The sequence below is a fragment of the Hypanus sabinus genome, chromosome 23 (genome assembly GCF_030144855.1).
Source record: "Hypanus sabinus isolate sHypSab1 chromosome 23, sHypSab1.hap1, whole genome shotgun sequence".
Lineage (NCBI taxonomy): Eukaryota > Metazoa > Chordata > Chondrichthyes > Myliobatiformes > Dasyatidae > Hypanus > Hypanus sabinus.
Window position 1 is genome coordinate 13,251,371 of NC_082728.1, and position 12,528 is coordinate 13,263,898.

At 38.1% G+C, this 12,528-nt stretch overlaps 1 protein-coding gene across 1 annotated transcript in view; it reads right to left on the bottom strand.

Annotated features, from left to right (window-relative positions):
* Positions 1-12,528, bottom strand: part of rnf213a (ring finger protein 213a) — a 218,203-nt gene that overhangs the window by 188,968 nt on the left and 16,707 nt on the right. Inside the window, exon 3 of the mRNA XM_059948403.1 lies at positions 8,083-8,673. Coding sequence (XP_059804386.1) covers positions 8,083-8,673 — 591 coding nt within the window. The remainder of the gene's footprint in view (positions 1-8,082; positions 8,674-12,528) is intronic.

Here is a 12,528-nt window from a genome sequence, read left to right on the forward strand (position 1 = left end):
ATATGGAACAAGCTGTCAAAGAAAGAGGTTGAGGCAGGTAGACTAACAGTTAAAAGGCACGAATAGCTAAATGGATGGGAAAGGTTTAAAGAGATATGAGCCAAAAGTGGGTGATTGAAACTGGCTTAGATGTGAATCTAAATTACATGAAACAACTTGGTCAAAGAGCCCGTTTTCATTGTGCATCACTATGTGCTGAGTTATGTCACACAGAGAGTGGTGAATCTGTGGAATTCTCCGCCACAGGAAACAGCTGAGGCTGGTTCATTGACTATATTTAAGAGGAAGTTAGATATGGCCCTTGTGGCTAAAGGGATCAGGAGTTATGGAGAGAAAGCAGGTAGAGGGTTCTGAGTTGGATGATCAGCCATGATCATACTGAATGGCGGTGCAGGCTTGAAGAGCCGAATGGCCTACTCCTGCACCTATTTTCTATGTTTCTATGTCTACAACTCTCTGTAGTTTCATGCAGTGTCCGGCCAAGCAGTTGCCACATCAAGCCATGATGTATCCAGAAAGGATGCTTTCTATGGTGCACTGTTAAAAATTGGTGAGTATGAAAGGGCATATGCAAAAATTCCTTCAGCTTCCTGAGGAATAATATTTTCCAAGATGGAGCACCTCCCAATAAAATCATAGACATTATCCATGCTGAATTCCTTCAGCAATGAACAAACTACTGTAGGAACTCAGTAGATGGAGTAATATCTGTGTGGAGGGGGAGGAACTGTTGACATTTTGAATCAAGAAAGCATCAATTAGGTCTGAGAGTAAAGAGAGAATATATACAGTATAAAGAGGAGGGAGAGAGCAAAGGCAGGCTATTAGTGATAGACAGACTGAATGTAAAGGATGATGGGCAGAGGGAGCAGGTGGTGGGGGGGAGAAGTGGGATTGGAAGAACGAGGCAAATAGGTAAGAGGGGGGAGCTGGAGCTGGGTGGCAGGAATTAATGGTAACACAATTTTACAGGAGAAAACATTAGCTCCCCTAAAAGGTTCTTAAACAGAAACCACCAAACACAGTAATCACATGCAATATTGCAGTTAAGGTCTGACCAAGATTTTATAAAGTTAGGGTAATATCTCCCTATTTCTGTATTCAATGCTCCAAATAGAGGGCCTGCATGCCATATTCATTTCTCACCACATTAACTATTTTTGTTGTCACTAAAGGATCTATTCCAAGAGCTATTTGTTCCCCTACACTCCTTAAGGACCTACCATTCATAGTGCATGTCCCAGCTTTATTAGTGGTCCCAAAATGCACCATCTTACATGTCTGAATTAAAGCTCCATCTGCTACTTTACAGCCCTGTTCTCCAACACATCAATATTTCTCTGCAATCTATGACTATCTTCTATACACTCAACAATTCCACCAATTGTTATGTCATCCATGAATTTACTGATCATGCCGCTCACATCCACAACCAAATCCAAGTAAGTAGGTACATTACAAACAGCAAGGGTGCCAGCAGCATGAGTCACAGGCATCCATTCCTTTACCATTACTTCTCCTGTTGCCAACACAAGTGGGTTGAAATTATTTTACAGTTAAACAAATCACACCTAGAATGTTCAAACAACACAACAAAATGCTGGTGGAACACAGCAGGCCAGGCAGCATCTATAGGGAGAAGCACTATCGACGTTTCGGGTCAAAATCCTTCGTCAGGACTAAATGAAAGGACAGATACTAAGAGATTTGAAAGTAGTGGGAGGGAGGGGAAATGCGAAATGATAGGAGAAGACCGGAGGGGGTGGTATGAAGCTAAGAGCTGGAAAGGTGATTGGCAAAAGTGATACAGAGCTGGAGAAGGGAAAGGATCATGGAATGGGAGGCCTGGGGAGAAAGAAAGTGGGAGAGGAGCACCAGAGGGATTTGGAGAACAGGCAGCGTGATGGGCAGAGAGACAGAAAAAAAACAAACAACTAAATGTGTCAGGGAGGCGGTAAGAAGTGGAGGAGGGGCATTAACGGAAGTTAGAGAAGTCAATGTTCATGCCATCAGGTTGGAGGCTACCCAGCCGGCATACAAGGTGTTGTTCCTCCAACCTGAGTTTGGATTCATCTTGACAGTAGAGGAGGCCATGGATAGACATATCAAAATGGGAATGGGACATGAAATTAAAATGTGTGGCCACTGGGAGATCCTGCTTTCTCTGGTGGACAGAGCGTAGGTGTTCAGCAAAACAGTCTCCTAGTCTAGAATGTTGTTAGGGGAGAGTACATTTTTTTTCCATTAAGTAATTGCTGCTGGTCAGCCAATTAACATTAAAAAGATAAATTTGGGATCTGCTGGGGAAGTATTCAAATAACACAGAACAATACATGGACAGGCTTAACAGTCCACAATGTTGTGCCAAACCAATTAAGCTAGTAATCAAATAGCTAACAAAACTAATCTCTTTTGCCGACACAATGTTCATTTTCTTCTATTTCCATCATATTCATGTGTCTATCTAAACATCTCTTAAAAGTCTCTAATAGTTCTGCCTCTAACACCACCCCAGACAGCGCATTCCAGACATTCACCATTCTCTGTAAAAACAACTTGCCCCTCACATCTTTCAAATTACCCCTCACGATAAAAACATGCCTTCTGGTATTAGACAATAAACCTTGAGAAAAGATACGATCTGTCTATTCTACAGTATCTCTGCCTCTTATAATCTTATAAACCCCTATTATGTTCCCCCCGCCCCCAGCCTCCACAGCACCAGAGAAAACAACATAATTTTGTCCAGCCTCTCTTTATAACACATGCCCTCTAATCCAGGCAACATCCTGGTAAATCTCTTCTGTATCTTCTCCAAAGCTTCGACAGGATCCTCTTTTCAGTCAGTATGGGTAGAAGTCAGGAACAGGAAGGGAGCACTTAATCTATTGGGAGAATTCTATAGGCCTCCTGGTAGCAGCAGAGATATCGAGGAGCAAATTGGGAGGCAGATTTTGGAAAGGTGCAAAAATAACAGGGTTGTTATCATTGGTGACTTTAACTTCCCTAATATTGATTAGCACCTCATTAGTTCCAATGGTTTAGATGGGGCAGAGTTTGTTAAGTGTGTCCAGGACGGGTTCCTGTCACAGTATGTTGACAGGCCAACTAGGAGGAATGCCTAGATCTAGTATTAGGTAACGAACTGGGTCAGGTCACAGATCTCTCAGTGGGTAAGCATCTGGTGGACAGTGACCACCGCTCCCTGACCTTTAACATTATGATGGAAAAGGATAGAATCAGAGAGGACAGGAAAATTTTTAATTGGGGAAGGGCAAATTATGAGGCTATAAGGCTAGAACGCGGGTGTGAATTAGTATGATGTTTTTGCAGGGAAATGTACTAGGGGCATGTGGTAAATGTTTAGGGATCTCTTGCAGGATGTTAGGCATAAATTTGTCCCAGTGAGGAAGATAAAGAATGGTAGGGTGAAGGAACCATGGGTGACAGTCAGATGGAAGAAGGCAGCATACGTGAAGTTTAGGAAACAAGGATCAGATGAGTTTATTGTGGAATACAGGGTAGCAAGAATGGAGCTTAAGAAGGGGCAGAGGAGAGCAAGAAGGGGGCATAAGAAGGCCTTGGTGAGTAGGAAAACCCCAAGGCATTCTTCAATTATGTGAAGAACGAAAGGTTGACAGGAGTGAAGGTAGGACCGATTAGAGATACAAATGGGAAGATGTGCCTGGAGGCTGTGGAAGTTGACGAGGTCCTGACGAAGGGTCTCCGCCCGAAACGTCGACAGCGCTTCTCCCTATAGATGCTGCCTGGCCTGCTATGTTCTACCAGCATTTTGTGTGTGTTGAGGTCCTCAATGAAAACTTCTCTTTGGTATTCACCAATGAGAGGAAACTTGATGACAGTGAAAACTATAGGAGTGAGGTTGATGTTTTGGAGCACGTTGATATTAAGGGAGAAGTGGTGTTGGGAGCTGTTAAAATACAATATGGATAAGTCCTGGGGCCTAACCGAATATTCTCCAGGCTGCTCCATGAGGCAAGGGAAGAGATTGCTGAGCCTCTGGCTAGGAGCTTTATGTCCTCGTTGTCCACGGGAATGGTACCAGAGGATTAGAGGGAGGCGAATGTTGTCCCCTTGTTTAAAAAAGGTAGTAGGGATAGTCGTGGTAATTATAGACCAGTGAGCCTGACATCTGTGGTGGGAAAGCTGGTGGAAAAGATTCTTAGAGATAGAATCTATGGGCATTTAGAGAATCATGGTCAGATCAGGGACAGTCAGGATGGCTTTGTGAAGGGCAGATCATGTCTAACAAGCCTAATAGAGTTCTTTGAGGAGGTGACCAGACATATAGATGAGGGTAGTGCAGTGGATGTGATCTACATGGATTTAGGTAAGGCATTTGACAAGGTTCCACACAGTAGGCTTATTCAGAAAGTCAGAAGGCATGGGATCCAGGGAAGTTTGGCCAGGTGGATTCAGAATTGGCTTGCCTGCAGAAAGCAGAGGGTTGTGGTGGAGGGAGTACATTCAGATTGGAGGGTTGTGACTAGTAGTGTCCCACAAGGATCAGCTCTGGGACCTCTACTTTTCATGATTTTTATTAACGACCTGGATGTGGGGGTAGAAGGGTGGGCTGGCAAGTTTGCAGACGACACAAAGGTTGGTGGTGTTGTGGATATTGTTGAGGATTGTCAAAGATTGCAGAGAGACATTGATAGGATGCAGAAGTGGGTTGAGTAGAAACATAGAAAATAGGTGCAGGAGTAGGCCATTTGGCCCTTTGAGCCTGCACCGCCATTCAGTATGATCATAGCTGATCATCCAACTCAGAACAGATGGTGCAGAGTAGTTGCAGATGGTGTTCAACCCGGAGAAGTGTGAGGTGGTACACTTTGGAAGGACAAACTCCAAAGCAGAGTACAAAGTAAATGGCAGGATACTTGGGAGTGTGGAGGAGCAGAGGGATCTGGGGGTACATGTCCACAGATCCCTGAAAGTTGCCTCACAGGTAGATAGAGTAGTTAAGAAAGCTTATGGGGTGTTAGCTTTCATAAGTCAAAGGATAGAGTTTATAAGTCGTGGGGTAATGATACAGCTCTATAAAACTCTGGTTAGGCCCACTTGGAGTGCTGTGTCCAGTTCTGGTAACCTCAATATAGAAAGGGTACAGAGGAGATTTACCAGGATGCTGCCTGGTTTAGAGAGTATGCATTATGATCAGAGATTAAGGGAGCTAGGGCTTTACTCTCTGGACAGGAGGATGAGAGGAGACATGATAGAGGTATACAAGATATTAAGAGGAATAGATAGAGTGGACAGCCAGTGCCTCTTCCCCAGGGCACCACTGCTCAATACAAGAGGACATGGCTTTAAGGTAAGGGGTGGGAAGTTCAAGGGGGATATTACTCAGAGTGATTGGTACATGGAATGCACTGCCTGAGTCAGTGGTGGAGGCAGATACACTAGTGAAATTTAAGAGACTACTTGACAGGTATATGGAGGAATTTAAGGTGGAGGGTTATATGGAAGGCAGGGTTTAAGGGTCGACACAACATTGTGGGCCGAATGGCCTGTACCGTGCTGTGTTGTTCTATGACATCCTATCTATAATGAGCAACCAGAACTATATACCGTACTCCAGATGCAGTGTAACTAGAGCTTTACAAAGCTGCAATATAACTTCTTGACTTTTGAACTCAGAGCTTCAATGAATAAAGTCAAGGTTGCCGTATCTTCTGAGTCACCCACTCAACCTGTGTAGCCACTTTCAGGGAACTATGAGCAGGGACATCAAGACCCCTCTGCTGTTAATACTGTTAATAGTGAATTTACTCTATGCATTTGACTAACCAAGGTGTAATAGTTCACATTTGGCCCCATTAAACTCCATCTGCCATTTCTCTACCCACATCAGCAACTGATCTATATCCCGTAGTATTCTTTGCCAGTCTTCTATGCTATTTACAACTCAACTAATTATCATACAGTGCCTGTAAAAAGTATTCACAGCCCCCACCTTCTTGGAAGTTTTCATGTTTTGTTGTTTTACAATATTGAATCTCAGAGGATTAATTTGGCTTTTTCGATACTGATCAGCAGAAAAGACTCTTTCATGTCAGAATGAAAACAGATCTCTACTAAGTGATGTAAATTAATAACAAATATGAAACACAAAATAATTGATTCCATAAATATTCACCCCCTTCAAGTCAGTATTTTGTAGATGTCACCAATTACAGCCTTGAGTCTGTGTGGATAGGTCTCCATCAGCTTTGCACATCTGGACCCTGCAATTTTCCCCATTCTTCTTTACAATGCTGCTAAAGCTCAGTCAGATTGCATGGGGAACAGCCTTTTTCAAGTCTTGCCACAAATTCTAAATTGGATTCAGGTCTGGACTCTGACTTGGCCACTCCAGGACATTAATTTTGTTGTTTTTAAGCATTCCTGGGTAGCTTTGAATTTATGCTTGGGTCATTGTTTTGCTGGAAAACAAATCTTCTCCCAAGTTGCAGTTCTCTTGCAGACTGCATCAGGCTTCCCTCCAGATTTCCCTGTATTTAGCTGCATTCATTTTACCCTCTACCTTCACAAGTCTTCCAGGGCCTGTTGCAGTGAAGCATCCCCACAACAGGGATGCAGTCACCACCACGCTTCACAGTAGGAATGGTGTATTTTTGATCATGTGCGGTGTTTGGCTTACACCGAACATAGTGTTCAGTCTGATGGCCAAAAAGTTCAATTTTAGTTTCATCAGACCATAGAATCTTCTTTCAGCTGACTTCAGAGTGTCCCACAAGCCTTCTGGCAAACTCTAGCCAAGATTTCATGCGAGTTTTTCTCCCCCCAACAGTGGCTTTCTCTTCACCACTCTCCCATAAAGCTACACCTGGGCAACAGTTGTTGTATGCACAGTCTCTCCCCATCTCAGCCACTGAAGCTTGAAACTCCTCCAGAGTTGTCATAGGTGGCCTCCCTCATTAGACCCTTCTTGCACAGTCACTTAGTTTTTGAGGACAGCCTGCTTGACAGATTTACAGCTGTGCTATCTCCTTGCCATTTCTTGATGATCGATTTATCTGTACTCCAAGGGATATTCAGTGACTTGGAAATTTTCTTGTATCTATCTCCTGACTTGTGCTTTTCAATAACCTTTTTGTGCAGTTGCTTGGAGTGTTCTTTTGTCTTCATGGTGTAGTTTTTGCCAGGATACTATTTCACAAGCTGTTAGACCCTCCAGATACAAGTGTATTTTTACTACAATTAATTGAAACATCTTGACTGAACACAGGTCTCCAAAAACAGATCTCCATTTAACTAATTATGCGACTTCTAAAACCAATTGGCTGCACCAGTGATGATTTGGTGTGTTCCATTAAAAGGGGGGTGAATACTTATGCAATAAATTATTTTGCATTTTATATTTGTAATTAATTTAGATCACTTTGTAAAGATCTGTTTTCACTTTGAGACAGAAGAGTCTTTTTCTGTTGATCAGTGTCAAAAAAACCAAATTAAATCCATTCTGATTCAATGATGTAAAATAAAATATGAAAACTTCCAAGGGGTGTGAATACTTTTTATAGGCATTGTATCATCTGCAAATTCTGACAATGGTAAAGACTAGAAGGCACTGCTTTCAATTCCTAATCTGTGGTAACTGGCTGATTCTAACTGGGAAGACATTTGGGATAAGTTCTAATAAACTAAGGTGAGAACTTTTACTATCTATCGGTCTATACGATGAGAAGAGTGGATTTGGCTATAAATAACCTGCTAACATTCATTAACTAACATGTTTTATATTCTTTAGTGTTATATTAGTAAAATTATCCTCCTATGTGAATAGTAGGTGATACAGCAAAATACAACCAGCATTCCCAGAGCATGCCTCACCAAAAATAAGATGAAAGGAGAATATATTCTTAATGTAATTACTTTTCCCCATTGAGACATCTAGACAGCTGAAAATTAAGACATTGTAGAATATTGCTCTATTCATTCTTTTTCCTTTTTATCATGCATTTTACTGTAATTTTAGGTTACTGTTAATGTTATTAAATGGCACCATTTTTAAAAGTACTATTGTGATAAAAACAATTTAAAAATAAATGTTATAACCTTCAGTGGAATGGTTTCTTCCTTCTTCTGGTCCCGTTGAATGGGAGACTTTTTGTCACTGGTTCCTGTGTTGCTGTGTTCTGCTTTAGCATTAACTTCTGATTTGCTTAGATTGCCTTTCTTTACAGATTCAATCTCATCATTGCCACTCTTTTGTTTTTCTGTGGCTAAAATTCCAACTCCCATTGATTTGGTTGGTTTATTCTTATTAGGGTCAGGCACTGGATTCTCTACAGAAGCTCTGGCACCATGTTCTTTGTTCTCGGTAGGTATAATGTCAGTTTCGGTTGGTGCTAAGCTTTGTTTTGCACCATCTTTGACTGGAGTGTAATTATCTGGCACTTGATCCTTTTGTCTTGATTTGGGATAGGGTCCATCACCCATAGCACCCTGTATATCAGCATTTTCACTGCTAGATTTTAGGTCATTGGTCCCATCATCAGCAACAGCAGAAAAACCATTACTTTCATTTCCAACTTTGAGTTGCTGTTTAGTGTCTGTATGATCACTTTCTGAATACAACTGGCCTTGCTCAGAAGCGGAAGTAGTTTCTTTATCTGTATCAGCTGCACTCTGTGTCTTTCTTTTTCTCTGTTTTTGAAAGAATGACAACATTCAGAACACATCAATGATAGCGAACAGTTTAGTTAGTGTCCTGGATTTTAAAACCCCACACAACCCCCCACCCCCCCACCCACTCCATCACTTAGCTGCAAAAATTAAACTTTATTAAATAATATTGTTGATTAGAAATCTACACAAATTAAACAGTACAAATGTTTGTATTCAGTGCATCTTTGATGGCACTGTTATGCAAACATGATTAACTTAATATATTGTGAACAATTTTCCACTATGCTCCATTTCTTTGTTTCACTGCACTTTGATTTCAACTTCATTGAAAATTTTCAAACCAGATGTTTGCTCTACTAATTTGGACAAATTTGTGTGAATAATCTATCTATAATTTACTGTGCACATATCTGCTGTCCAATTGCAACTTGAAAGAAACAAGTTAGAATACATCATAAGCACTTACCCATCAAGGTTGTTAAGGAAAAGACAGACAAGGTATTGTTGAATTCTAAACATCAAAGATTATTCTTTCCTAATTTCAAATTTAAAGTTAATTTATTATCGTAAATTTGTATATATGATACAATACACTACTTTGAGATTTATTTTCTTGTAGGCATTTACAGGAAGAAAAAAAATTGTCCTGCTTTATCATAAATAGAAATTCAGTAATCTAAATTTTTTATTTTTAATTCAATTTTTAAGATAGTTACATAGAAGGAATAGAATAATAGAATAATATGATATCAACCCTCCCCCCTCCCCTTAATATCCCTATCTAAAAAAAAGAAAAAAAAGAAAGAAAGACTGCCTGGATATCAGAAGATCCTTCCCCCCCCCCCCCCCCCCCCCCCACATGCTCCATGGAATTCAAAATAGTTTTAATAAATGTATTTATTTCTTTCTCTTCAGAGCACCTATATATATATATATATATATATATATATATATATACATAATCCTATCTTTTGTAAATAAGGGCGCCAAATTCTTGGAAATATGTCATATTTATTCCTTAAATTATAAGTAATTTTTTCAAGTGGAATGCAGCTAAAAATTTCATTATTCCAATGATCCATACTTACGCATGAATCCGATTTCCAAGTAACTGCAATAGCCTTTTTGGCTACTGCCAATGCAATTTTTATAAATTCTTTCTGATATTTGTTCAACTTAGGTTTCAGTTTTATCCCTTCAATATCACCTAGTAAAAATAATATTGGGTTATGTGGAAGCTGTGTTCCAATAATTTGTTGCAATAAAACTCTTAAATTTATCCAAAGAGGTTGAATTTTAAAACAAGACCAAGTAGAATGTAAAAAAGTACCAATTTCTTGATTATATCGAAAACATTGATCAGATAAATTTGGGTTTAATCTATTTATTTTTTGCTGTGTAATATATAGTTGATGTAAAAAATTGTATTGTACTAATCTAAGTCGGGCATCTATTGTATTCGTCATACTGTCAAGACATAGTCTTGACCAACTTGTTTCATCAATTTTAATACTCAAATCTATTTCCCATTTTTGTCTTGACTTATGAATTCCTTGTTTAAGTGTCTGTTTTTGAATCAAATTATACATACAAGAAGTAAACTTTTAAATTTTTCCTTTTTGAATTAAAGTTTCTGTTTCATTAGGTTTCGGCATTAACATTGTTTGACCCAGTTTTTCTCTTAGGTAAGCCCTTAGTTGAAAATAACAGAAAAGAGTGTTATTTGATATTTTATATTTATTCTTTAATTGATCAAATGACATAAATATACCTCCTTCAAAACAATCTCCTATATATCTAATCCCTTTTTGAAACCAGTTATATAAAAGTTGATTATCCATTGTAAAAGGAATGAGTCTATTTTGAATTAGAGGTCTCTTTACTAATAAAGATTTCTTTATCTCATCATCAATGTTTGTCTTATTCCATAAATCAATCAAATGTTTTAATGTAAGGGATTCTTTCCTTTCTCGTATCCATTTAGATTCCCATTTATATATAAAATCTTCTGGTATATTTTCTCCTATCTTATCTAATTCTATTCTAATCCATGCCAGTTTATCTTTCTCAAAAAAAGATGCAATAAATCTAAGTTGATTTGCTTTATAATAATTCTTAAAGTTTGGAAGTTGTAACCCTCCTCGGTCAAATTTCCACGTCAATTTTTCCAACGATATTCTTGACATCTTACCTTTCCAAAGAAACTTCCTCACACATTTATTTAACTCTTGAAAAAACTTCTGCAGCAGTTGTATTGGTAATGTTTGAAATAAGTACTGTAATCTAGGAACTATATTCATTTTTATAGCATTGACTCTACCTACTAATGTTATTGGTAACATCATCCATTTATCAAGATCTTCTTGAATTTTTTTCAATAACGGTAAATAGTTTAATTTATATAAATTCTTTATATCATTATCAACTTTTATACCTAAATACTTTGTACCATTTATTGGCCATCTAAATTGAGTTATTAATCGACATTGACTATAATCTCCTTTAGTAAGGGGTAAAATTTCACTTTTATCCTAATTTATTTTATACCCTGATACTTTTCCATATTCTTCCAATCTAAAAGATAATTTATGCAATGAATGCAATGGGTTTGTTAGGTAAATCAGATCATCAACAAATAGATTAATCTTATATTCATCCCGGTTAACTCTGAAAACCATAATATCTGAGTCAGTTCTAATTAATTCAGCTAATGGTTCTATCGCCAATACAAATAAAGCAGGTGACAGTGGACAACCCTGTCTAGTTGACCTTGTTAACTGAAATGGTGTTGAAATTTGGCCGTTTGTCACTTCTTTAGCTTTGGGACTAGTATTTAAGGTTTTAATCCAATTTATAAAAGATACTCCTAACCTGTATTTTTTCAATACCTTAAATAAAAAATCCCATTCCAATCTATCAAATACTTTTTCTGCATCCAAAGCTACTGCCACACTCATTTCCTACCTCATTTGTGCCAAATGAATTATGCTAAGTAACCGAGTTACATTGTCTATTGTCTATTTTTAATAAATCCTGTTTGATCCATTAGTATTAATTTTGGTAAATATTTAGATAATCTATTAGATAAAATTTTTGCTATTATTTTATAGTCTGTGTTCAACAAAGAAATAGGCCTATATGATGCTGGTCTTAAAGGATCTCTTTCTTTTTTTGGTAATACTATTAAAATCGCTGTCGAAAAAGATTCTGGAAGTTTATGTGTTCTTTCCGCTTGATATATTTGCTCCATAAAAGGAGGAATTAATAAATCTTTAAACTTTTTATAAAATTCAGGCGGAAAACCATCCTCTCCTGGAGATTTATTACTCTGGAGTGATTCTAAAGCTTCTTCGACCTCTTTTAATGTAAAAGGCATATCTAATCTCTTCTGTTCTTCTGAATTCAATTTTGGGAGAGTTATTTGTGATAATAATCTTTCTATCTCAACAACATCATTTTGTGATTCCAATTGATATAATTCAGAATAAAAACTTTTAAAGGTTTCATTAATTTCTAAAGGTTTATAAGTAATTTTATTTGCACTTGTTCTAATTGCGTTTTGGAAGCCTGTTCTGTTTTCAACTGCCAAGCAAGAATCTTGTGTGATCTTTCACCTTAATGCTATTAAGATGGTTATTTTACCTAAGTTTTTATATATTTTTCAAGCGATACCAATTTTTATCCCGAAATCATTTTTTACTAATGTTGACTCTAAAATTTCTTCATATATATGGCAGTATAAAAATCCCAGGTTAGGTAAAACATATTTACAGAAGACAAAAAAGGAAGGCGGGTTAGCATTACCTAATTTCAGATTTTACTATTGGGCAGTTAATATTAGATATTTGTTATGTTGGTTGAAAGATGGGGGTG